This window comes from Mandrillus leucophaeus, unplaced genomic scaffold (assembly GCF_000951045.1).
Source record: "Mandrillus leucophaeus isolate KB7577 unplaced genomic scaffold, Mleu.le_1.0 Scaffold67, whole genome shotgun sequence".
Classification (NCBI taxonomy): Eukaryota; Metazoa; Chordata; class Mammalia; order Primates; family Cercopithecidae; genus Mandrillus; species Mandrillus leucophaeus.
This window is the reverse complement of record NW_012107252.1, coordinates 2,790,843-2,813,959: the sequence shown is the minus strand read 5'-3', so window position 1 is coordinate 2,813,959 and position 23,117 is coordinate 2,790,843. Positions and strand designations below refer to the sequence as shown.

General features: G+C 53.6%; 1 protein-coding gene across 1 annotated transcript in view; it reads right to left on the bottom strand.

Annotated features, from left to right (window-relative positions):
• SZT2 (seizure threshold 2 homolog (mouse)) overlaps positions 1–23,117 on the bottom strand; it is a 67,675-nt gene that overhangs the window by 5,423 nt on the left and 39,135 nt on the right. The window contains exons 16-65 of the mRNA XM_012001791.1: positions 22,697–22,912; positions 22,272–22,350; positions 21,929–22,023; positions 21,494–21,662; positions 21,187–21,301; positions 20,985–21,098; positions 20,326–20,420; positions 19,961–20,084; positions 19,694–19,858; positions 19,405–19,609; positions 19,024–19,139; positions 18,656–18,902; positions 17,297–17,438; positions 17,039–17,131; positions 16,815–16,893; positions 16,418–16,711; positions 16,113–16,254; positions 15,833–15,940; positions 15,682–15,745; positions 15,306–15,491; positions 14,768–14,935; positions 14,603–14,690; positions 14,406–14,477; positions 14,015–14,216; positions 12,712–12,811; positions 11,870–11,999; positions 9,871–10,023; positions 9,686–9,788; positions 9,497–9,602; positions 9,295–9,406; positions 8,373–8,491; positions 8,097–8,261; positions 7,746–7,830; positions 7,419–7,583; positions 7,152–7,319; positions 6,614–6,747; positions 5,815–5,981; positions 5,592–5,689; positions 5,375–5,507; positions 5,063–5,193; positions 4,836–4,936; positions 4,587–4,763; positions 4,121–4,388; positions 3,940–4,019; positions 3,730–3,855; positions 3,411–3,610; positions 1,220–1,310; positions 945–1,025; positions 788–862; positions 43–256 (exon numbers count right to left, since the gene is read on the bottom strand). Coding sequence (XP_011857181.1) covers positions 43–256; positions 788–862; positions 945–1,025; positions 1,220–1,310; positions 3,411–3,610; positions 3,730–3,855; positions 3,940–4,019; positions 4,121–4,388; positions 4,587–4,763; positions 4,836–4,936; positions 5,063–5,193; positions 5,375–5,507; positions 5,592–5,689; positions 5,815–5,981; positions 6,614–6,747; positions 7,152–7,319; positions 7,419–7,583; positions 7,746–7,830; positions 8,097–8,261; positions 8,373–8,491; positions 9,295–9,406; positions 9,497–9,602; positions 9,686–9,788; positions 9,871–10,023; positions 11,870–11,999; positions 12,712–12,811; positions 14,015–14,216; positions 14,406–14,477; positions 14,603–14,690; positions 14,768–14,935; positions 15,306–15,491; positions 15,682–15,745; positions 15,833–15,940; positions 16,113–16,254; positions 16,418–16,711; positions 16,815–16,893; positions 17,039–17,131; positions 17,297–17,438; positions 18,656–18,902; positions 19,024–19,139; positions 19,405–19,609; positions 19,694–19,858; positions 19,961–20,084; positions 20,326–20,420; positions 20,985–21,098; positions 21,187–21,301; positions 21,494–21,662; positions 21,929–22,023; positions 22,272–22,350; positions 22,697–22,912 — 6,860 coding nt within the window. The remainder of the gene's footprint in view (positions 1–42; positions 257–787; positions 863–944; positions 1,026–1,219; positions 1,311–3,410; positions 3,611–3,729; positions 3,856–3,939; positions 4,020–4,120; positions 4,389–4,586; positions 4,764–4,835; positions 4,937–5,062; positions 5,194–5,374; positions 5,508–5,591; positions 5,690–5,814; positions 5,982–6,613; positions 6,748–7,151; positions 7,320–7,418; positions 7,584–7,745; positions 7,831–8,096; positions 8,262–8,372; positions 8,492–9,294; positions 9,407–9,496; positions 9,603–9,685; positions 9,789–9,870; positions 10,024–11,869; positions 12,000–12,711; positions 12,812–14,014; positions 14,217–14,405; positions 14,478–14,602; positions 14,691–14,767; positions 14,936–15,305; positions 15,492–15,681; positions 15,746–15,832; positions 15,941–16,112; positions 16,255–16,417; positions 16,712–16,814; positions 16,894–17,038; positions 17,132–17,296; positions 17,439–18,655; positions 18,903–19,023; positions 19,140–19,404; positions 19,610–19,693; positions 19,859–19,960; positions 20,085–20,325; positions 20,421–20,984; positions 21,099–21,186; positions 21,302–21,493; positions 21,663–21,928; positions 22,024–22,271; positions 22,351–22,696; positions 22,913–23,117) is intronic.

Genomic DNA, 23,117 nt, shown 5'->3' with positions numbered 1-23,117 from the left:
CTGTTCTTTTTTGGGTTCACTGGCTTGCCCTTGGGCACTGACCTTGGTAAATGTGATTGCGGCCGAAGTGGGGTCCGTCGGGGTGGTGGGCCAGGAAGTGTCGCAGGAAGGTGGTGAGGTGGTAGCCGTGCCGCAGCACCAGGTGGGCACCTAGTACGTGCTGGTGCACGAGGCGCAGATGGAAGTCATAGCTGAATGAGTGCACGTGCATCAGGTCTCGCACCTTGTCACACTCCTCTGTGAACAGCATGGACAGCTGGGGAGGCAGCAGCAGGAGACAGGGTTAGGGTGTGGCTGCACTGGCTGCCCAATACATGTTTCCCTCCTGTGGAAAGAAGTGCAATTTTTCCCCTGCTGCTGTGGCCCAGTGGAATGCCCTCTGCCAGAATGGTGTCTGTGGGAAGGCCTCCTCATTCTAGCCTCCCTTTTTCATACTGTATTGTAACTACTTCCACGAAACTAGGGCCATTTTGAGACACTGGGCCATTCTGCTGTATCCCAGATTCCACTAGGGTCTGCCACAGACCCTAGATGACTACAGGCCAGACCAGGCACTGTGCTGCCTCAGGGCTACAGCTGAACACACTTTGGATGACCGACAGGGTCAGCCTGGTAGTGAGTGCAGCTCACCAGAATGAGCACTGACCTAGCCAGACCACAGCACTGCATCAGTCACTAAGCCAGCCTGCCCACTGCATTACTCTACTGCCCAGCAAATGAGACATGGAGCCATGCTGCCCACAGGACACTGGGGTGCACTGACTGTGTCTACACCTCATCCACATACCTGTGAGTTGACAGCCTGCCCCATTGGGATTCGGGAACATTCCAGGGCAAACTGTTTGACACAGAAGTAACAGCCCTGGAGGGAAGGTGAAGATGAGATCAGGAAGGCAAGAGACAGGTGGGTCTGGCTCTCTCCACTCAGTGCTCCTCCTGCTTACCTGGAATGCCAGTTCCATGAGGATGATGCCCCCAGGCAGTGCCCGCTGCAGGTGGTAGGTGGTTACTGGAGAGCTAGTACTCTGAAGAAAGGAAAAACGGGGCAAGGATTGGGGGCTCACCAGCCTCGCATCAGTAGGGTGGAAGTCCCTTAGATCCTGACTTTAATGGTGTCAGTCTGGGATCAGTGACCCTGGTACATCATTCAGGGTCAATGACCTCAGGCCATGGGAAAGTAATTCAGCATCAGTAACTTTACCATTATATGACAAGTTACCTTGGGGCTCCCATCAGTCTTGGTTTTAGGGCAGGAGAAGGAGCCTCGACCCTCTGTTCCAAGGATAGCCATGGCCCGTGGCCGGCTGGTGCTGTAGAAAAGGAGGAGGGATAAGAGGATGAGGCAGGGAAGTGGCATGCAGTCACGGTGACCAGACCCAGAATCCGTTTTACATGGAATCATTTTGCAGGGGAGGAAACAGGCCCACAAAGGTGCCACTGTGAGTGGCAAGGCTGGGCCTGGAGTCCAGGTCTAGACTGCAGGGCCAGGCTTTCTCCACAGCAGCTGCTGCTTCAAGGGAGGCAAAAACAGTGCTCAGTGGGGAGGTGGAGTCTAAGCCTCTCTGCTACTGAGAGGGTGCGTGCTGGGCAGGAGAGAGAAGGGGGAGGGTGATGCATGTCTACGATTTGATTAGGAAAATTCAAGGAGATGCTTGATGCCTGGTTAGGTACCTTCCTCTGAGAGGGAAAAGCTGCTGTCTTTTGATTGTGGGATGGCAGTTCCAGGCTTTAAGAGGCATATTGCTCATCACAGTTTAGTGCAGAGGATAGGGGAGAAGGGAAGCAGGGGAAGGACTGGGAAGAAGGGACAGAACAGAAGGGGTCAGGGGGACCCACTCACGCCAAGGGGCTATAAACTGCCAGAATTCTTGCTGGGGGTCAAAACCTCTGGTGGAAAAAGTGTCCCATTTAAACCTCAAGGAAACTGGGACAAGACTTAGTGATTGTTAAAGATTGGCGGGAAGGGAAGGCCTGGCTTTAAATTTTGCTGCAGAAACTTTTTTTTTTTTTTTTTTAAACTCAGTGTCTTGTTTTAAAAAGGAATTCAGATTTGGGGGGAGGAGCATAACTGATGGCAAGTGTGCAAATTAAAGTCCTTTAGACAAGCTCCTAGAGCTGGGAACTGTCAAGGCAGCAAGCTGTGCAGCTCCTCCCCAGGGTAGGAGGGGCCAGCCTGGCCTGAGATGGGATCACAGGAGAGGCAGGCACGCCTTCTCTTCCTAATGCCTGGAAGAGAGGGAAACCTGGGGAGTGGAGAGCTGGGCACAGAAACATGGGAGAGTTAGAACTGGCTTTCTGGACTACTGGCTTGAAAAGGTTCTAACTGAAAACAGAGGAGGGACAACATGCCTTGATAAACTCACAAATCTGGAGACACAAAAGTAGCTGTGTGTAAGGTGAACAGCTCATTTTTCGCATACAGCTGCTGGGAAAGGGCAAGGAACACAGAGTCTGGAGAGGAACATAAGAGCACGGGCCACAACCATGGGAATCTGAGATTTAATCGTGGATGAAAAGGTGGCTGTAGAGTTGTCCCTGCGCTCAGGGGAAATGGAGGTGGTGACAGAGGGGCTGCCTACTTCCCAAGACTCAGACCTGTCAGTACTGGCCAGTGGGTGAACATGACCAAGAACAGGCCGAGGACAGTGATGCAAGTAGGCCTAGCATAGAGGTCCTTGGTGAGAAAAGGACTTCCCTGGGCCAAGAACCACATCAAATCTCAGGAGAGGTCAGTGGGATGATCAGGACAGGAATCATTAAGGCCTAGATCCAGAGGCTTAGGAGTATGTACAAGATTTACATGTGCAGGCCGGACGTAATGGCTCACAACTATAATCCTAGCACTTTGGGAGGCTGAGGTGGGTAGACTGCCTGAGTTGAGGAGTTCAAGACCAGCTTAGGCAACATGGTGATACCCCATCTCTACTAAAATACAAAAAATTAGCCAGGCAGGGTGGTGTGCACCTGTAATCCCAGCTACTTGGCAGACTGAGGCACAAGAATTGTTCAAACCCAGGAGGTGGAGGTTGCAGTGAGCCGAGACCACGCCACTGTACTCCAGCCTAGGCGACGGAGCGAGATTCCATCTCCAAAAAAAATTCACGTGGGGAGATGTATGCAAGCGTGTAAGTGTACAAGATATGTGTGGGCATGAGCTTTGTGAGAATGGACACAGTTCTGTGTACAAGTGTCATCATGAGTTCCACAAAGCATACAAGTTCTGCAGGACACGTCCGAGGGCTGTGTGAAAGTATCCAAAACCCTCACATGTGTGCGAGCCTGGTGGGATGAACATGCATGGGCCCAGCCCGACTTGTCAACATAGGACCTTGTAAAAGGAGGAAGGGCCTGTGGGGCCTCACTTGCAGTGCAGGAGGAGAAGAGAGAAGGGAAAGCAGGGACGGGCTCACCTGCGGGCAGGTGAGGGGGGCCGCAGTGGTACCAGCACAAAACCTATGCTCTGCAGATACTGCACATATTGCTGCAGGAAAGCCAAGCTCAGCTCCTTCAGCCAAGGCTCCTCACGGGCTCCCGGGGGCGACACATCCAAGGATTCACAGCTTGTGGGGGCCTCTCGGCTCCCAGACCCTGACTCAGGGCGATGGCGCCGCTGTGAGAGTAAAGATCAAGGAAGATTCTCCCCACTGTCAACCATCCTGCTGGGGATGGAAGAAGGGGGTCACTGTGGGGTAAGCAAAGGTCTCCTAGAAGTCTGGGAGTCAGCCTCACCTGCCCCTCAGGGAGTCCAGAGGTCTCTGGGGGCCCATGCAGCCAGGCAGCTGGGTCAAAGAGCATGGCTGTTGCACAGTAATGCACCAGGCGAGATGACTGCTTCAGGGTCTCCAGCTCTCCAGCCTGGGGAAACAGGGCAGTGAGCATGACGCGGTGACGGGGCAGGATCAGAGATCCTCGAGGAAGATGCAAGCTGGGGTCACTCACACTGATGGGCATGGTGGCTGGAGTAGAACGCTGCTGCCAGGTTACAAACAGGTTTTCCATCTTCATCTGGCGCTCCAGCTCTGAGGGTTGAAGGCATTAGTAGTAGCCCCAGGCATTGTCACCCGCTTCCTCCCAGACTCCACAGATTTCCTGTCCCCGCTGCCTGCCCCGGTACCCTCACCTCTGCGCTCTGCCATCTTGATCTCTAGGAACTGTTGTCCATGGTAGGTGACAGGATCAGGAGGTCTGGGCACAGGACCAAGTATGGAGCTGGGGCGGGCAGCCGTGATATCCCTTAGGGCCTCGTCAAAGGGGAATGTGTCCAGGGGAAGGGGACCCCCACCACGAGAGGACCCACTCAGCCGGCCCTGCTCACGGCTCAGCGGGGGACTTGCACTCCGGATGAGGGTCTCCACTTCCATGGTTGGCAGCAGGAATGGGTTTGGCTCCTGAGAGACGGAGCATTGCAATGGGTTCACAGCCTTTGCCCTCGGACGCTCTCTCTCATCCCATGGCTTCCTCTCTCAGACTCCCTCCCCACTACCTCTGCCCTCAGTCTGTCCCATCTTTCCAGCTTCTGAGCTGGTTTTTCCTTTAACTGACCCCTCAGTAGCCAAAACTATAGGAAGAGCCAGAGCAGCAGGCACCTTTTCGTCTCGCACAGGGAAGTCCAACTGGCCATAATGATGGAAGAGTCCAAGCTTCTGGCTGAGTAGGCAGAAGATGAGATGGGCTCGTGCATTCTGCCACTGCACCAGGCGAACCAGTGCTCGGCCCAATGCTGCCCCCAGGTCTGGAGCCCAGTTGTAGGTCAGCAGCTGTAGCTGGAGGTCGGGGGTCAGGGTCAGTGAGATTATGGAACCCCTCTTCCCACCCAGTCCCTGGCCCATATGTACCTTCTTGTCCACGACCTCCAGTAGCAAGAGCCTCTGCCGGGGAGCATTTCGCCCTGAGCTCCCATCACCACCTGGCTCGAAGCGCTGCATGGCTTTGGCAGCTACAGGATGGGGGAGGGGCACAACAGGGGCCTGGGAACAGATCCCCCTTGATCCCACCCTCCCCTTTGCAAGGTTGGAGACCCCACCACTTATTCTTAGCCTACCCCCACAGGCCATGCCCTCACCTTGCTGTGTTGGTCTCCTCCACTGCAAGAAGTTCCTTCCCAGAAGCAGCAGACGCCGCTCAGCTGCAGGGCGGGGAGAGGGGCCCAGTTGCCCAGGGGAACAAGGGCTGAAGATCTCTGGCTCTGAACCCCTATTGAAAGGGAGGGCAGACAGAAAGGCCATCCATGACACCACTCCCTGGCCTAGTCTTCACCTCCCTGGACCTTGTTTCCACCTCTCCTGGCTCAGTTTCCTCTGGTTTGGCTTCCTATAGGCCCAGCTTTTAGCAAGTCTAGGGGAGTTCCCTTCAATTCTATAGGATCTACACTCACAAACGCTGCTCAAAGATGCGGACACTGGTGTCTCCAGCCATTGAGGTGACTAGTGCGGTGAACTCAGACAGGATGGATGGAAGGAGGAACCGGGACACCATGTGGGTGGAGCTTCTGGACACTGAGGCACAACCTGGGAGGCAGAGGAGTCACTATGAAGCTGCAGGATGGAGACCAGGCTGGGGTTGAGGGATGGGAGGGGAGGCTGGGGTCTCACCAATCTGAACCATAAACTCCATCCAGCGCCGAGCAGCACGGGCAAACACAGGATGAAGGGTCCCCACCTCACCCTCTTCTAGCTGTGTGGTCCGGCGTCTGAAAGACAGTGGGAGTAAGAGCCTCATGTCCATACATGACACTTGTATGTTTATACAGACCACGGCCCATCTGTGACTTCACGCCCATACTCTTCCCAGGGTACAATACCACCACACACACACCTTTGTCTCTGGGCTCCAGAATCTGAGCCCGGTGCCCGCTCAGCTCCACCGGGAGTCCGAACACTCTCGGTTTTGTGACGCCTCCGGCCCCGAGTGTCTTCTGGCCGATCCAGCACAATGTCATCAGTTGTTTTGGGGGAACCCAAATCCCCACATTCTGTTTTACTCTGGGGGCAATGCAGTGAATGAGGAAGGGCTACTGGGAAGAGGAAAGGTGTGGGATGGAGGCACTATGGAACAGCAGTGAGCTAGGAGGGTTCAGAGGTCTGGGTTCAGACCCTGGCTTCCCCAGGGGCAGGCTAAGGAGCCCTGGGCAGGTTACTTAACTTTCCTGAGCCTCACCTTCCTCACTGTAAAAGCTCTACTTATCTTGCAAGCTGTTGTGAGGATCCGACAAGAAAAATGGAAGTGAAGGCACATAGTAAGTTAAGGCTCCCTCTACATCAGTGAGAACTGCCACATTCTGCAAAATCCAGTCCAAAAGGCAGAGCAGTTTTTGTTTTGTGTTTTTAAGAGAGTGTTTCTATGTTGCCCAGGCTGGAGTGCAGTGGCCATTAACAGGCATGATCACAACGTACTACAGCCTTGAACCTTGGCCTGAAGCAAAATCCTCCTACTTCATCCTCCTGAGGAGCTGGGACTAAAGGTACATGCCATGGTGTCTGGCAGGACAGAGCAGTTTCATATGAAAGGAGACTGTGGCAAGGCCTATAGGAGACTGGGAGGCAGGAGGGAGTGTAAGAGGAGCTAGGAGGCAGGCAGAAAGGTAGATACCCACTTCACCACTTCCTCCCATTACCAGCATATCCCAGAAGCTACGCCGGCCAGCTTTGCTGGGTGGAGTCACAGGCTCCCCAGGGACAGGGGCAGGGGGAAAGGTGCTAGCTCGGCCTGCAGAGCTCTTAGTTTCCAATGATCCGTTCCTGAGACTTCCTGTGGACACCAGATATTACAGACACCCATCACTGATCATCAATCCCCATTCCAGAAAACTGAATCTCAAGACTGGTATGACAGTGACCTGCCTCCTACTCTGCCTGTCAGTGAATGACAGTATATACAACTGATAGTGTGCAACCGCATGTGTTAGTATGAAGTGAGCTTCTGATGCAACAGCCCTGTCTAAGTGGGTGAGCAGCTGCAGCCATTCACTGCTGCCAGTGTAGCACCTGGATGATGCACAGACAAGCTCATGGACAACTGTAAGTAAGTGATTCTGATGTAGTAGTTTTCTGTCATGCTTCCCCTAAACCCCATCTTTGTACCCTCACCTGCCACACTGTCCTGCCTGGATCTGTGACATTCTCTGGACCCCAAGGACCTCTTGACTTGCGTACCTGAGGGTGTGTCCTCTGTACATAGTGAAGCTGGCAGCAGCTGAAGCTCGATGATGGCATCGGCCAGGGCCTGGCGAGCTGCTCCTCGGAACTTCTCCTCCAGCTGCACAATACTAATGTTCCCCTTTTCCCACACATCTAGTCGAAGCCGTGGGGCCCCATTCTGAGCTGGAAGGAGAACAGGGGACCCTAGATCCCCCTCTACTCACCACCCTTACCTCCCACAGCAATAACTGAACACCTCATCCTCTGACCAAGCGGTCCCACCTGAAGAACCGTCCACAACAACTGGGCAGCGGATGACCTGGGTCAGCTGCTCAAATTCCTCCTCTCGCAGTGGGTCTGGGGGTCCCAGAGAGGAGGGGGGCCACAGCGCCACTGACAAGGGGGCCCCTCCTTCATCCACAAAGGCTAGAGTGATGCAGGCAACCCCTGGGTAGAAATCCATAGGAAGATTCAGCTGTGGGACTTGCAGACCACCCCTCCCAAGACCCTCCACTCAGCTGCAAGCCTGGGAAAGGTCCTCTCAGCAACAGGATGGCAAAAGGCTTTCCCTCACCTGGTGGTGCCACAGGCCCGTGCCCTGCACCATACCTTTGCCCCCAGTGCCCTGTCCACCAGGCTTGTTATACAAGTAGATGTCCAAGTCAGGGAGGCCACCCTGTGGTGGGAGTGGATGCTGGGGAAAGAACAGCCACAGAGCACTAAGACCAAGCAAATGGACAAAACCCTCAGGGATGGGTGCCCACAGTGGGGAACGTGGTGCAGGTAGACATGGGAGCACGAGAAGACACAAGTGAGTAATAATGGTCCCCGGGGGCACGGGTATACCCAGGTCCATGGACAAAGGTACATATAGTGGTATCTGGAGGAAAGAGTAAGGGTGTGCGTGGGGCAGGCGGCAGGGGTGCACATGAGTGTGGAGAGAAATGAGTGCAATCTCACTTGGAAGTGGTTCCGGCTGTTGCTATCTGTGTACTTGGGAGAGTGGAGGAAGATGAGCAAGTTCTGCCGCAGGTACCACGCCAAGGCTGGAAGCCAGGGCCTGCAGGACGTGGGTAGGGCCAGATGCAGCACCTCTGAGGGGAGACTTCCAGGGGGCTGGATGAACTGCAGAGTGGGAAGAAGAGGGCAGAGCTGAATGCGGAAGTTCCAGCCTAGACTGTCCCAGCACCTGTGGCTGAGTCTGGGAAGGATGCTGGTGCCTGGAGGGGAGCTGACCTCCACATCAGCTGGTGTTAGCTTGCAGTTCCGAACAAGCATGACTGTGATGACGTCCAGTGTGGCCTCATCCAGGCGCCGACACAGAACTCGCACGAGCTCATCCGTGATCTCAGGACCTTGACACAGCCATGGTGGGAAGGTGGGGACACTGGTAGAGGAACCAGCTACCCCCATAGCAACCCTAAGATACCAAACTCAAACAATTCCCAATTCCCTGTATACTAGAAGCAGCGTTAGGAGTGCTGGCTCTGGAGGTAGCCAGCACTAGGTTCCAATTCTGCCAAGCTACTCGCTGTGTGACTGTGGATACTTTTTGAGTTTTACTCTCAAAACCTCAGGGCTTTCATCCATAAAATAAGAATTATAATAGCATCATCCTCATAAGTTTGTTGCAAGAATTACACTAGAAGTTATGTAACAGTCTCAGCCCAAGACCAGCACGTTAACTGAGCTATAAATATTAGCTGGAAAATCCAGTTGCCCACTGGACACCTCGGGCAAAATATATCCCAAATAACCATCCTCTTCACCCCGAACCCAGTCTGGTATCAGGCCGGTGGCACCACCAGTTCTCCAGTCACCCCAGCTCCCCTGCCCCAAGCTGTGCCTCAATCAACTGCAGTCCTATCCCTGAACATGGCAGAAGCCAGTTCCTTCCCATGCAGCTCCTGCTTGCGGAAAGCCCTGAGCACAGCAGGAACTAGAGGAGGGGCCCAGGGCGGAGTAATACGAGGTTCTAAGAGAAGTCCCAGAGGGTCTGGAGCCTCCAGCTAGTATTTATGGCTCACTTAATATGTGCCAGGTCTTGGGCTGCAACTGTTACATAACTTCAGTGTAATGCTTGCAAGGTTCTAAGAGAAGTCCCAGAGGATTCTGGAGCCTCATGTGGCCACTCCCCTACCCCCTCTTCAGACCTTACCTGCCTGCCCAACACCATGGACCAGCAGCTGGATATGTCTGTCCACTTGGCCCACAGGACGAGCAGCATCTGAACTGCGGCTGGAGGCCATGTCTAAGGGAGAACGAGGACCCTACAGGGAAAACTGTGGTCAGGGCCCTGGCTCCAGAGAGCAAAGTGCAAGGGGCACACAGGGGCATCAGGCAGTGGGAGTGATACATGCCGAGGCTTCCTCAGAGTAGATGGGCTCTTGGCTTCGGGACAGAGCGAGGGAAGGGGGCAGCGCATCCCCTTTCCATGGTCGGTCACTGCAGGATGTCTCCAGGAGCCTGGGAAAGAGCAGCATGTCTTTGGACACGCCTCCCATGCCATCCTTAACTCATGCCCTACCCACCTTCCAAGGGCCACGTACCGAAGATAGTACACAGCCTTTGTTGCTCGTTCCTGATAAACAAACATGTTTTTCCGGTTCACCACAGAGAAGGCATTGAGCACAGAGCGCAGGGCCTGGATGGCTGGGGAAGTAACGTGGGCTCAGGAAACTGCCTTTTCCAGATCCTTCCAATGTTCACCTGCCCTGTCATGCCAATCACATACCCCGAGAGACCCCCATGCTGGGTCCCATTTTGAGGCGTGAATGGACTCGGATCACAGTTCCCCACACAACGTCACAGGAGAAATGGCCAGGGACAAACTGCATTGTGGCTGCCAGGTACCCTCGGGGCGCACAGCTCTCATCAGCAGCATAATCTGGGGGAAGGGGAGCAGGGATTAGAAATGGGACACACCACCCTCTGCCCTCCACAGACTTCTCACCTGGGAACTGGCATACTTGCTCTCACTCCTCCAGACCTGTCCCTGATTACTGCAGAGAAACGATGATCATTTTGGGTAACACGACAGGGCCAGGCAGACTCGTGCCCTTAGGAACACAGGTCATAGCACAAAGGTTTCTACAGGTATCTCAAGGAGACTTAGAGAAGGAGCTAAGGAGAGGTAACAAGGCAGGCAAAGCATGAGGAAATCCTCAAGATCATGCCAAGAGATTCTGACCCTGTCATAATATATGTCAGTAGCACTGTAGCACTATGTCCTCCGGGGAGTTCCAACAGTAACCTCATTAAAACCAAAAGGGTATGGCTGCTTATGCACACCAGCTGCAGAGGAGGGATAAACTGTGTCCTGGGCTTTGGAGGACAGAAGCGCCAACAAACCCAAAGGGTAGTGTGGCAGTACACAGGAGCCCATGGCCACAGTACAATGCCTCCTTTGACCCTTTTCAGGTTTCCAGGGAGCCTTGCGGTGGATCAAAGTGGCAGTTTTGCTCTCAGAGAAGCTGCTGTCAAGTGTGAACAGCACACAGGCTACCCAGGAGGCTGCAGTTTCTGTGTAGAGGCAGAGGCTCTGGAATGGAATGCTGGTTGCTAAGGGTTTCAGGGAAAAAGTCTGGAGAGACTAAAATGAGGAAGGGCTATGTCTGGGTTCTGACTGGCTTTACATCTCAGGCTGCCGGAAGTCATTCTGAAGTAAAAGTGTTCGCCTGTCCTAGCTCATCTTCAATTTGCAGAAGATGCCTTTGAAACCATGGGAGTCCACTAATTATGGGGACACTGCTTTGATAAGGAGGAGATCCCAGAACATGCTGAGAGATGCACTCTCCTGCAGATGTCAGAAACATTTGTCTACAGACTTACTGAGAATGTTAAAAATAATGAGTAGTCTGATTTTACTTTTAAACCAGAGAAGAACTGCAAAGGAATGTTATGGTTCAGCTTTTCCTCTATCCGTTTGGGTGAGAGGTCATCAGGAGTAAGAGAAGGGAGAAGTGTTGAGACTTCAGTTACTATCTTGAGTGGATTACCTTGTTCCCTTACCATGACTGGAAATCCCAAAGCAGTCCTGTGGCTGCCTGTCTGGAGGAACAGCCGATTAGGCGGCCAATTCTACTGGCCTTCAGGCTCCTCCCCTCTGGATTTCTCTTACATGGGAACTGGCCTGCTTGTCCTCACTCCCCCAAACTCTTCATTCCTGTCTATTTCCCTGCTAGGGAAAGATGGTCACTCTGGGTAACGAGACAGGGCCACGCAGAGGCAGGCTCTTAGGAAGATGGATCATGGCCTGATGCCCCTTCAATGATCTCTCCTCTTCTGTATTCTTCAACCTCTCCCTCTCCACTGGCTCTTTCCCTATAGAATATAAACATGCTCAAGTCTCTATTTTAAAGCTCCTTCCTTGCCCCCATCTTCCTTTAGTTACTGCCGTATCTATTTTCTCTGTCTTCACTGCCAAGCTACTTGTCAGAATAGTTATTCTCGGCCCCACCTATCACCCTCTTTCACTTTTAATTTCATCTGCTTTCTATTCCCATCTCTCTACTGAAAGTACTTCCATGAAAATCACTGATGTTCATCAGCCAATGACGTTCAGCAGCCAAGTCCAGTGATCCTTTCCTGTCCCATCCTTCTTGCCCTCTCTCTAGTACCTGGCACTGATGACCAAGTAATGAGGACTCGGCCCTCAGCTTTCACCAGAGTATTCAGTAAAAGAAAGGGCAGCAGCACCGCCTTGTGAGGGAGGCTCGTGGGTGGGATCTCACCATCACTGGGCAGTGGTGCCCGCTGACGGGAGTGGAAGGGAGTCTCGCTGCGCCACAGATCTTCTTCACTCTCGGCCACCAGAAGAGAGTTACACACGTGGCTGTCATGAAGGTCTTGAAGAAGCAGTCGCTGGGAGAAGGAGCACGAGGTCAGGGAACGGAAATATCTCCTCCTAAGTGGGTGGTGGTGGTCAGGGGTGATCAAATGCCAGAGAGAATGACCACTATCACTGGGGATTGGAGGTTAACAAGAGTATCAGTTATCACTGAGAGGTCAGAACTCAGGCCTCTGAGAGGGATTCTTAGTCAGGAACACTTGTCCCTTTGGCGCCAGAATCTGTTCACCATCCTTCGGGTCTCAGCTTAAAACTCACTTCCTCTAAGAAGCTTCCCCTGATACTTCAGATGGTCAGATTCCTGTTACATGCTTTCATAGCAGCTTCTACTGTTCCTTTTAGGATTCTTCACAATTGTAATTGAAATAAGTTGTGTAATTCAGTTGTTCAACTGTCCCCCATTCTACACAAGCTCCACAGAGTTACAGCGTCCCTCTGTCTGGGTCACTAGTATATCACTAACGCTAGCACAGTGCAATGAGAGGGAGTATCTCATGGTTACTGGGATGGTTTGAAAGAGTAACCCACTGTTACTGGGGGTGGGTTGTGGAGCACTCCCAAGGTTGTAGGGAGCTGGGGGAGAAACAGCATCCTACTAACTGAGGGAGTCAAAGACTTTCCATAATTATTGATTCTGAAATGGACCAATAGCCTCTGAAAATCAAGTTCTTTGAAATTTGGTTCTCATCTGTTCTGTCTCAGGGCCTGGAGAGTCCTGCCCCTTACCTGGTTGACCTCCCTGCAGATTTCCCCAACTCGCCTCACCAGGAGCTGCTGCAGGTGGCGACACTCAGTGCCTGGCCCCCCATCCTCCCGAATCAGGCTCCTGGGAAGGAAGGATAATCTGACCAGAACTGCAGTGAGGAGGAGTTATATGTAATGGCATGATATGTATATATGACATAACTGCAGTTATATGTATCACGAAGGGGAGGGAAAGTCATGGAAGTGGGGCCAAGGGAAACCATGAAAAGGGAGCAGGCTTGGACAGAGGTAAACTTGGTGGGAAATGGAAGAGATGGAATTCTCAAGAGCAGTTCTGGATGCCGAGGCTCCACACTTGCTTCACCAGCTCCCATACGGGCACCACACTGAGGCTCCCTTATGCTGTGTACCTCTTCTTTCTTCTCAAGTGTTTGTCAGAATGGTGGTTTTCCTTTCTTCTCAACCCCACCTTACCCTGCACATCCCACCCACCCCTGAGATGACAGCAGTAGTGAACCAATGCCTATGCAGGAATCCTGGCTTTGTCACTTACTATGGCCTTGGACAAGTATTTAACTGACCTGTGCTTCAGTTTCTTCACCCAAATGATAAGGATATTAATACGCCGTAGGGTTGTTACGTAGATAAATGAGTGGATTCATGTAAGCACCAGAACAGTGCCTACCACACAGTATGCACTTCATAAATATTAGCTATTATGCCTTATTTTTTTTTTTTTTTTGGAGACAGTGTCTTGCTCTGTTGCCCTGGCTGGAGTGGAGTGGCACAATCTCATTCACTGCAACCTCCACCTCCCAGGTTCAAGATTCTTCTGCCTCAGCCTCCCAATTAGCTGGGACTACAAGCGCCTGCCACCACGCCCAACTAATTTTTGTATTTTTAATGGAGACGGGGTTTCACCATGTTGGCCAGGCTGGTCTCGAACTCCTGACCTCAAGTGATCCACCTGCCTCAGCCTCCCAAATGCCTGGGATTACAGGCATGGGCTACCATGCCCAGCCTTATTATGCCTTATTTTTATACACGAACTTCTGAAGCTGCTGTGAACCTTAGATGTTGTTAATGCTCATCTAGAAGCCAAAATTCCCATCAGCTTTTTGACTCCTATAAGACAGTTGAATGTGATGTGCTTAGCTGTAAGATGTGGAAAGTGATCAGGAGCCACCAAGCTAAGAATACAAGTTGGATCTCTACCCAAGCTCTCAGTCCCAAGTCTTACTTCTAACACTGGAGAGAGGTACTGTGGGAGCAGAGAGAAGAGGTTAATGGGAGCGTGAGGGTGCAGGCCCTGGCTTCTACTTACCGTGCATGTGCATACACTTCCACACGGTCCTGCAGGACCCGGACAATGAGCCAGAAGTCAGGCAGGGAGGGCCCAGGGAGGCCTGAGAGTGAAGGCTGTGGAGGTGCTGGCCCAGGTGGAGTCCGCAATGTGAAGGGGGCCTTCTCACCAAGGGTGTCATTGGGACCCTCACTGTCTGAGCCACTGCTGCCACCATCATAACCTGTGTCAGATGCACTGAAGGTCAATCCCATCCGAAGCTGGGCCTGATTCACCTGATCCTCCAGGTGCATCCAGCTTGATGCACTTCAGATTAGTCCCTTCTGATGCCTCCTGCCCAGACCTTTCCCAGTGCAGCCCTAAGCCCACCTACCATCAGCTTAGAGTCCTTCACCCCCTCCCCCCAGCTTACCTAAGTGGTCTGAGTCCACACTGCCCTGACTGGACATGAGACTTAGCCCCCGGCTGGGCCCAGGCTGACTCCCTGGATAGAGAAAGAATATGCCTGGAGCCTCTCTCAATCCTGTCCAGGGCCTCCCTCCAAAAATGGAAGCATGGTCAGGGATCTGGTCCTGGCCCCCAGACTTTGCAGCCCAAGTCCTCTCTTACCTCCCTGTGGCACGCTGGGCAGGCTGATGAGGGGGACACCCTCAGAATCCTCTGGAGACCCAGGTGCTTGGGGGCTGGCTGTCAGGGTCTAAGAAATAGGAAGTCAGGACTGAGGTATAGGCCCCACACACCCACCACCCCCCTCCATTCCCAGGTGAGACTCACCTCCCCTTCGATGCCTTCAGCCCTGTCCTCGTGACTGTGCCAAGCCCAGGCTGCTGAAGAAGGCTCCCCATGGGACCCACCTGGCTGTTGGCCAGCTGCCACAAAGAAGAAGCCACTGTCAGGGTCTTCAAGAAGAACATGGCCAGGGAGATGGAGGCGCCGGAACTCCTAGAGAGCAGGAGCCAAGATCACAGTTTAGGCAGGGCAGCCCTCCCTACACGTGGTGAGCTACACTTCCTCATGAGACGCTCCTAACTACCTGGTAAAGCAGATGCTGGCATCCCCACTGCTGAGGTAAGAAAAGGTTCAGTGACTTGCCTAAGGTTCAACAGGAGCAGTGACCAGGTTGGGAGCTGGGTTTCTTTCCACTGAGTTGGGCTGCCAAGCACAGGGGTGAGGGCAGACGATGTGGTCAGTAGGGAGACAGGAGGGGTAACTCTATGAGCTCGAACTAACAGAGGGCCTTCCAGTCCTGTGCCTGGGACCCAGGGAAGGATGGGCCCCAAGATGACCCTGCAGTGTTCTGAGGGCAACTTACCTCCTTGAATTGTGTGAGGGAACGCTCTGGCCCAAATACAAAACTCAGTGGCAGAGTTTGGCGAAGGCAGGTGGAGCGTCCAGGAGAGCTATGGATATGGGCAGCTGCGCGGTGCAGGGCAGGGCTCTGGGGGATGCCCCCTCTTCGGAGTGCCCCCACCATCTCATCTTCCAACAACCAGCGGATCTACGGTTAGACAGCAAGTGACAAGGGCACCTCCCTTGCTTCCTTGGGCATCCCCTCAACCCAGACTAGAAGATACTTTGCCTCACAGACTGAGAGAAGTCTCACTTCTATCCCAGAACAAAGAGGGCACCTTATCTCACTCACCTGATGGAAAGGGAATCAGTGACAGTGTTGGGGGTGAGGGGCTCACCTCATTCATGGTGGTCTCAATAGCCAGTCTGTGGGGCGTGGCCAAACTGGATAGACCTGGGTGCCTAATTGGAAGAAAGGTTAAGATATTGGTTTCCAGCAAATGAAATTGAAAAGGAGTAATGAACTCTGAGAGGGAGATAAGGAAGTACCTCTCTTCTTCTGGGGGTGGCAGTGGGGGCCCAAGGCCATCATCTGACCTTAAAGATGATGGCTGCCCTGGGGATCGTGGGAATGAAGCACTGCTTTCAGATGTTGACCTGAACAGGGTGGGAACAAAAGTCAAAGGTCAGGAGCTACTATCCTACCAGGGCCTCCTCCTCACTCCTTTCTTGGACTCCTCAAGGTCTCCTTAGTCCCCAAGTGCTCTAGATTCCCTCAGTGGTCCCCCTACCCTCCTTCCAAAACCCCCCACCAAATTTGCTGCCACACCGGTGGTGCTGAGGGTCTGAGGCTGTGGGGAGCTCCACTTCCAGGGGCAAGGTCAGCACGAAGACATCCAGAGTCACACTGAGGTCCCTCAAGGGAACTCGGCCTCCAATTAGGGGGCCCTCCAGACTGGAAAGCACCTGGCCTGCGAGAGGAGGGAAGTTAGCAGTTGCTGAGGGCTGCTCTAAGATAAGCACAGATTCCAAGTTCTAAGTGTTAAAAAACACAACCCCTAGGCTCCCCTCCACGCCCACACAGGCAGGCTGTTCCAGGACCTTTGGCTTTCCCTTGGGCTGCCTCAAACTCACCCAGGCAGGTAGGCAGGCTGCACACAGGTACTGAGCTGTGCTGCCCACGCAGCCGCACGGAGCACGTGAGGTGCAGGAAGAGTGGGGGCAGGTCATGCAGGAGGCTCTCAGGCCCAGTGGGTGAGTCGTCCCCCAAGATACTGAAGGAGTCTTCATCAGGATTCACAGTGTCTACATCTGACAGCGAAGCAGAGTCTAGCCCAGCAGGTCCCAGGTCTGATTCACGGCTCTCCCGGTATTCTACCTCTAGCTCTGGGTCACTCTCAGTGACCACACAGCAGGCAGATGTGTCTCCTAGTAGTGCATGTCACGTGGTCAATGGGAAAAGCTGGCAGTGGAGGCCCCTGAATCTCCATGTGAAGCAGCCTTCCCCACCCTGACTCACTTGCCCACACACCTTCTTCTCCCATAAGCTCAGCCTCTGAAAACTCCAGGTCACTGATTTTTCTGTCTACTGTGTCCCGAGGCCCCTCATCCTAAGCAAAAGAAAGAGACAGCTTGATCTAAGGCAAGACAAGAGCAACATCCAGGTCTCAGGGAACTAAGACTCAAGAGGGTCTGGGTGGGCCTCTGGGACTGTGGGTTGAGAGCATAAGAGAGGTAAGGAAGAGAGCCACTCACTTCTCGCCTGCTGGACGGAGGGCAATAGAAGAAGTAGTGGGGATTGGAAGGCACTGTGCGGAAGTGGAGACGACTTATCTCTAGGAACTTCTCCTGTTATGGGGTTTAGAAGGAGGTTAGAATGTCAGCCACCCCTCAACAGGACACTACTCCCTACCCTAGAGCAGGACACATGCATACCACCAACCCAGGAGAGAATCCTGTCCCTCTGCACAGGCAGGACTCTACACCTCTTCTACCCTCGCCCAAGCTTCCCACCTGGATGACGCTATGAAGGGCACCATGGGCCTCTCCTCTGAGCTGGCAGACATCTGTCAGAGAGATCTCTGGCCCAGGGTCTGGATTGCCAGGGACACGGGTGCTCTGACACTCAGGCTCGCTTAGGTCCTCGGTCTCTATGCTGAATGGTTGGGGTAAGGATGTTGAAGTGTTAAGAACCACCAAGTTCTGAAGCAGCCTGCCTCCCAACTAGGGAGCAGCACAGGAAGCCTTTTTGTCCATAGGAAGAGTGCTTAGCATAATGGCATGGGTGGTGAAAGAGGCGAGGAGAACCAACATACACATTTTGGCTCTAATCTCCATGTTGCTTTTTCTTTTTTCTTTCCTTTTTTTTTTGAGACAGGCTTTCACTCTGTTGCTGAGGTAGGAGTGCAGTGGTGCCATCACTGCTTGCCTTCTGAGTAACTGGGACCACAGGCACGTGCCACCACGCCCAGCTAATTTTTGAATTATTTTGTAGAAACAAAGTCTCCCTTGGTTGCTTAGGCTGGTCTTGAACTCCTGGGCTCAAGTGATCCTCCCGCCTCAGCCTCCCAAAGTGTTGGGATTACAGGAGTGAGTCACTGCACCTGGCCTTAACTTTCACATTTCTTAATGGATGGGGATTTCTATGAAACAGAGTAGCGATAACTCCCAGTTTTCTGACTTGGATCACTAGGTTGAGGGTGGTATCTTTCACCATGAATGAAGAAGAAAGGTGGAGAATCAAGGGTTAGTGGGAAGAAAATGCATTCATTTGGGGTGCATGAAAAGTGGGTATCTAGAGCTCCAAAGAGAGAACTGGACTGGAGTTCCAATCTAGGAGTCATCAGCATATCTGTCCTTCTGGTTCTTCTGTTTCCCCAGTGCTAACACACTGCAGATGCTAGACCCATAGCTGTCTGCCTGCTTGCCTTTCTCCTTCTCTCCTCCCCTTCCTCCCTTCAACAGCGACCTACTGAGCCCCTAAGGTGAGCTGGGGACTTAGCAGTGAGCAAAATACAGTTTTGGCCCCCAGGAAATTCACAGATTGGTTGGGGAGATTCCAACTATTGTGTGGATGTCCTCAGAACAAGTCTCTACTTTCACGGTTAGCACCAGGGGACTCCCTATCCCTGACTCAGCTCATCACTCAACACCAAAGCAGGGGAGATGGGGAGAGCCTGGGAGGGAGACTGCTGCCTGTGCCAAATGCGGAAGGAAGGCTGCATGGCAGTCAGGGAGCCGGCGACAAAGCACTACTCCTTCTCAGGTGCTTAGATACTACCTTGAACAGTCATTCCCCTGGACTGGAAAGTCCTTGTTTATAGGGACTTGGTCTGTGTACCTCCTTATCCATCATTCAAGTACAATCCTAACCTGGATTCAGAAGCTAGGATAGCTCGTTCCCGAGGCTCAGCACCCTCCTCCATGCTGCTGCTGAAGGGCCCAGGGCTGAGAGGCCCAGGGCTTGGGGGTGCATGAGGCAAACCCCAAGTGTGGCCACACAGTGCAAGCAGAAATGGAGTGATGTCTACTTCTTGTAGTAGCTCCTCACAGGCATCTACCGCTGTCAGCAAATCCTGGGAGGTCACACTCTGTGCTTGCTGCAAGCTGCGGAATAGCCCTGATGGAAGTGGAAGGGGCCATGAGGCTCAAGCTCTGGAATGGCCTCTCCAATCCCCACCCTGTAATCCCTGTATCTCCCCCAGGGCCCCACTCCTCCCTCTCACCGCCCTCCTGCTTACCACGGACATAGCACCGCTGTGCATGCTCCTGCAGTAGGGCACAATGGTTAGCTGCCTCCTTGTACCGGGGCTCCATCCAGGCTGAGGATGGGGAGGGGTGGTCAAGGAACTGAGTCCTAGGAAGGGGAGGCAAAATGGAGCTTGACTAACTCCCTTAAGTGATACCTCAGACTCATTAGCCATCCACACTCCAATGGATCATCTACAGACACATATCAAGTGTATTCATGGCCTAACAAGTTCAAGGGTTTGCTGGGGGAAATCAAGCAAGGAGCCAGCAGGATGTGGCAACTTACCTGCCCATGCCCATTAGTGTGTACTTACTTCTTGGCTGGGAGCCATGGCCCGGCGAGGACATAGGTCAACACTGAAGGCACTCACCGGAAGATGAGGTCTCGGGGTGCCTGAGGGGGCTGCATGCCAATCATTTGTTCCCTCAGCGCTTCCAGTGAACAGCTGTAGATGTAGACAGGACACCGGGTCCGGGGCCCATCTGTACTCTCAGTCTGGGAAGCCTGACGCCCAGCATAAGCCTGTAAGTCTCGACGGAAGGGTGGGCTTAGCTCTCCTTGATTCTGGACATTGTCTGTGAAGAAAACGTGTCATGTGGTCTTCCAGCCCCGTCTGTTTCCCACTCCCACTCCTGCCCACCTTGAGTCGGCAGCCTTACCATCAGCCAGGGTTACACTGAGGACAGGGACTTGGGACTTTGTAGCTTTGACCCCAGTTCCTTCTAGATCTTTCAGACTGGGAGCCCCACTCCAATCCCCAAACTTAGGCTTTGTCTCCTCTTGAGGGGGTCCCTCCAGGCCACAGGCAGCCAGACGCTGGACATCTGAAGAGGATGAGACAATAAATCAGAGCTGCCTGGTGGGCTGGTGCGGGAGCTCAGGGGTTTGTATCTGAGGGGGTTCGTGAGGAGGTCAGTGGCTGGCACCTGAGAAGGTAGCTGGGAGAAAAGTCAGAAACACATGCTGGGGGTTCACAAGCCTTGCATAGCAGCGCCACTGAGGGGGCTGGGCAGAGATGAGAGGCTTGAGAGTTTCAGGAAGACCTACTCTCTGTAAGAGAAAAACAGAAATTAGAGCAATCTATAAGGGAATGTCCAACCCCTGTTCCCCTCCTCCACCCTAGAGCTGACTCAGGTACAGCTTGAAAGATCCAGGACAATGGAAAATGATGGCATTCTGTCACTGGCAGATGCCACTTAGTCTCAATGGCGGTAGAAGGTTGGGGCCTGAAGATGTGGTGCTACAAGGAGGTCAGTGTGACAAGGGTTCAGGGAGAAGAATCGGTGCTGACCAGGGAAGTAACGGTGGAGTCTCCTGTGGCCTGGGTGCTGACGAATGCTTGCTCCTTCAGGATCCCATGAACCCCTAGTAGTGGCCCCTCGGCACCTACAATCAGGGTAGAGATGGGTGAAAGAGGGCAGAGCCAGCAGACAGGTGGGACTCTGGGTTGAAGAAAGGGGGAGGAAGGGGAAGGCCAAAACTCAAAGACAGAAATCACCCTGTGAGGGTGGAGGAAAAGGGCTGGGCCAGGGTCTGGTGTCAGGAGGATGTGGGGAACTCACCTGGAACGTGGCAGGTCCGCCGCAGCACCTCACTCAAGAAGGCAGCCTGGTCAACGGGTGTCAGTGGGATCTCCCGGTCACTCAGCTCCTGCCCCAGGCAGCTGTGCAGCAGGCACAGCACCATGTCGTTGGCAGGACAGGACCCCTCGGCGAAAGGGACACCCTCTGGCTCTGCCCGACACACACTCTGCTCAGCACCAAGAGCCTCCTGCTGCCCGGTGCCCCCGGCTCAGCCCTGACCAGCAAGGCCCCTCCTCCAGCCTCATGGGCTCCTCCTGTCCCCGCCACTCATCTGCTCACTTGCTGACCCATCTGTTTGTTATTTTCTAATACTTCCAGGCTTGCTGGCCCTTTAGGTGTGGGGTGAAAGGGTACCAGGTTCACCCACCTCTGGCAAGCAAGAGGAAGAACATCTGGAGCTGCTGGCACTGTGGCAGCAATCCCATTAGGTCAAAATGGAAAGGGATCTCATGGACACAGGTGTCTCCTCCCTGATCCAATCCTACAAGGGAGGAAAGACAGGACACAGTGAAACACTGATTACTCTACCCACTCCCTTGCTCCACCAGTGGGCCGCCTGCCTCACTCACCGTCAGAGACCCTCGGCTCTGGGGGCACAGGACCCCATTCCTTGCTTTGGCACAGCTGTATCAGGTATTCAAAGCTCAGCATGGAACCTATGCAGGCAGCATCCCGTGGATGGAGCTACAGGAAGAACATCAGAGGTCAGGAGTCAACATCTCTTAGCCCAGGATACCCTGGGTTCCAGCTCTTCAGGAAGCTTCAACAGTCCCAGCCATTCAGAGGCACCAGGAAGCCCACAGACTGCAGTACTCCAAAGGAGATGGCACCCCAATCCAGTGAGAGAGGTCGGGGTACTGTTCTGAGGACACTCACAGCTTGTGGGATCTCAGAATATGTCAGGTCCTGGAGGTGCTTCCAGCTTCCAGGGCCGGGTCCCACTCGCCCATACTGTGGCTCCACCCACACCTCAGTGACCAGATTGAGCTCTGAGTCTCCCTCCAGGGCCTCCACTTCCACATCATTGTCATCATCTGTTGAGAAGCTAAAGGAAGAAGGGCTCTGAGTCCAATGCAGAGCCTCATGGCAGGGAATAGACCTCATGGAGGGAAGGAGGCAGGCACAGAGGGCAGCCACGAGTCACACAAGACCTTCCCAGACCAGCATCTGCCTGATGAAGCATCTAAACACCGCACCCACTCCCTGACTTTGGGATCAAGATCATCTCAGGATATGGGAGCCAGACCTCTAGGGGATGGTGGGGAGAAGGGTGACTCTGCGGAGGCGGCCCTCACAGAGGGCCTGTCTCACCTGTCTTTGGTGGAGGTAGAGTGTGGGGGGAAGAGGATATACTGGACAACACAGGTGTGCTTCTCTTCAGCTGCAGCCTGCCCTGGTGGTTCATTCTGTGGGCAAAATGGGAGATCTGGGGCAAATCCCAGCCAAGGCAGAGATCTGGCCTGGCTTAGCTCTGGCCCTCAGAATTTCAGTTCCCTCACCACGTTGTCCTGACTGCAGCCTCAAACCTCGCACCCTCTGGCCACACTGTCCCTGTGAGGCAGAGTTTCCAGCAGTCCCAACCCAGCTCAGAGGCCAGTGTCCCTGGGATTATGACAGACCTTGGCAGGGAGGTGTCATGAGGGATGGCACATACCTGAATTGGAAGCTCCAGAACCATGTTGATGATTCCTTCTCCACTGCAGGCAAAGTGGAATCCTTCAGAAAGTCGGACTCTGAAGCCCCATAAAGGCCGAGGCAAGGCCAGGATAAGAGAAGAGACACTGAGACTACAAGCTTTCCCCACACACACCCACCTCCCAGCAGTCCTCAAGGAGCCAAGTCTGCTGGTGGCCCTGCTCAAACTGGCGGTCCCTCAGGGTATAACAAGTCCAATGAGGATGAGAGAGGCCAAAATAAATCGGGTGATGGGAGGAGACAGGGAGGGCAGTAGCAAATGGTGCTCTATACTTGAGACTGGGAATTAGAGGGGAAGTGTGTGCTACAGGCTTTCTGCTAGTGTCCCAGTCTACACTTGCTCTCTCCTTGCCCTGAGTGGCCTGGCAGACTTGGATGACATACTCAGTGAGGATGGAGAGGAGCTGGGCAATGGCACTGAGAGGCAGCGCAGGGGCCAGTCCTGACGGGACACTCCAAAGCCAGCGCTGATGGTAGAGGTAGCGGGACAGTGATGCCAGGCTAGAAGAGGCTGAGCGGCCTGACACCAAGGGCAGTGGACCTGGTGGCTCCAGTGTCAGCAAGAAGGGTGCCCGGTAGTCCAAGGGTAGCTTCTCATACCTAGGAAATGGGACAACTCCCCAGCGATCTCTACTCATCCCCAGCTAAGCCACACCCGTCCATACCTCTGTACTACTCATGCCCCACTAAGCCACACCCTTTCACACCTCTGTACTACTCATATCCCGCTAAGCCATGCCCTTCCACACCTGTACCACTCATACCCGGCTAAGCCATGCCCTTCCACACCTGTACCACTCATACC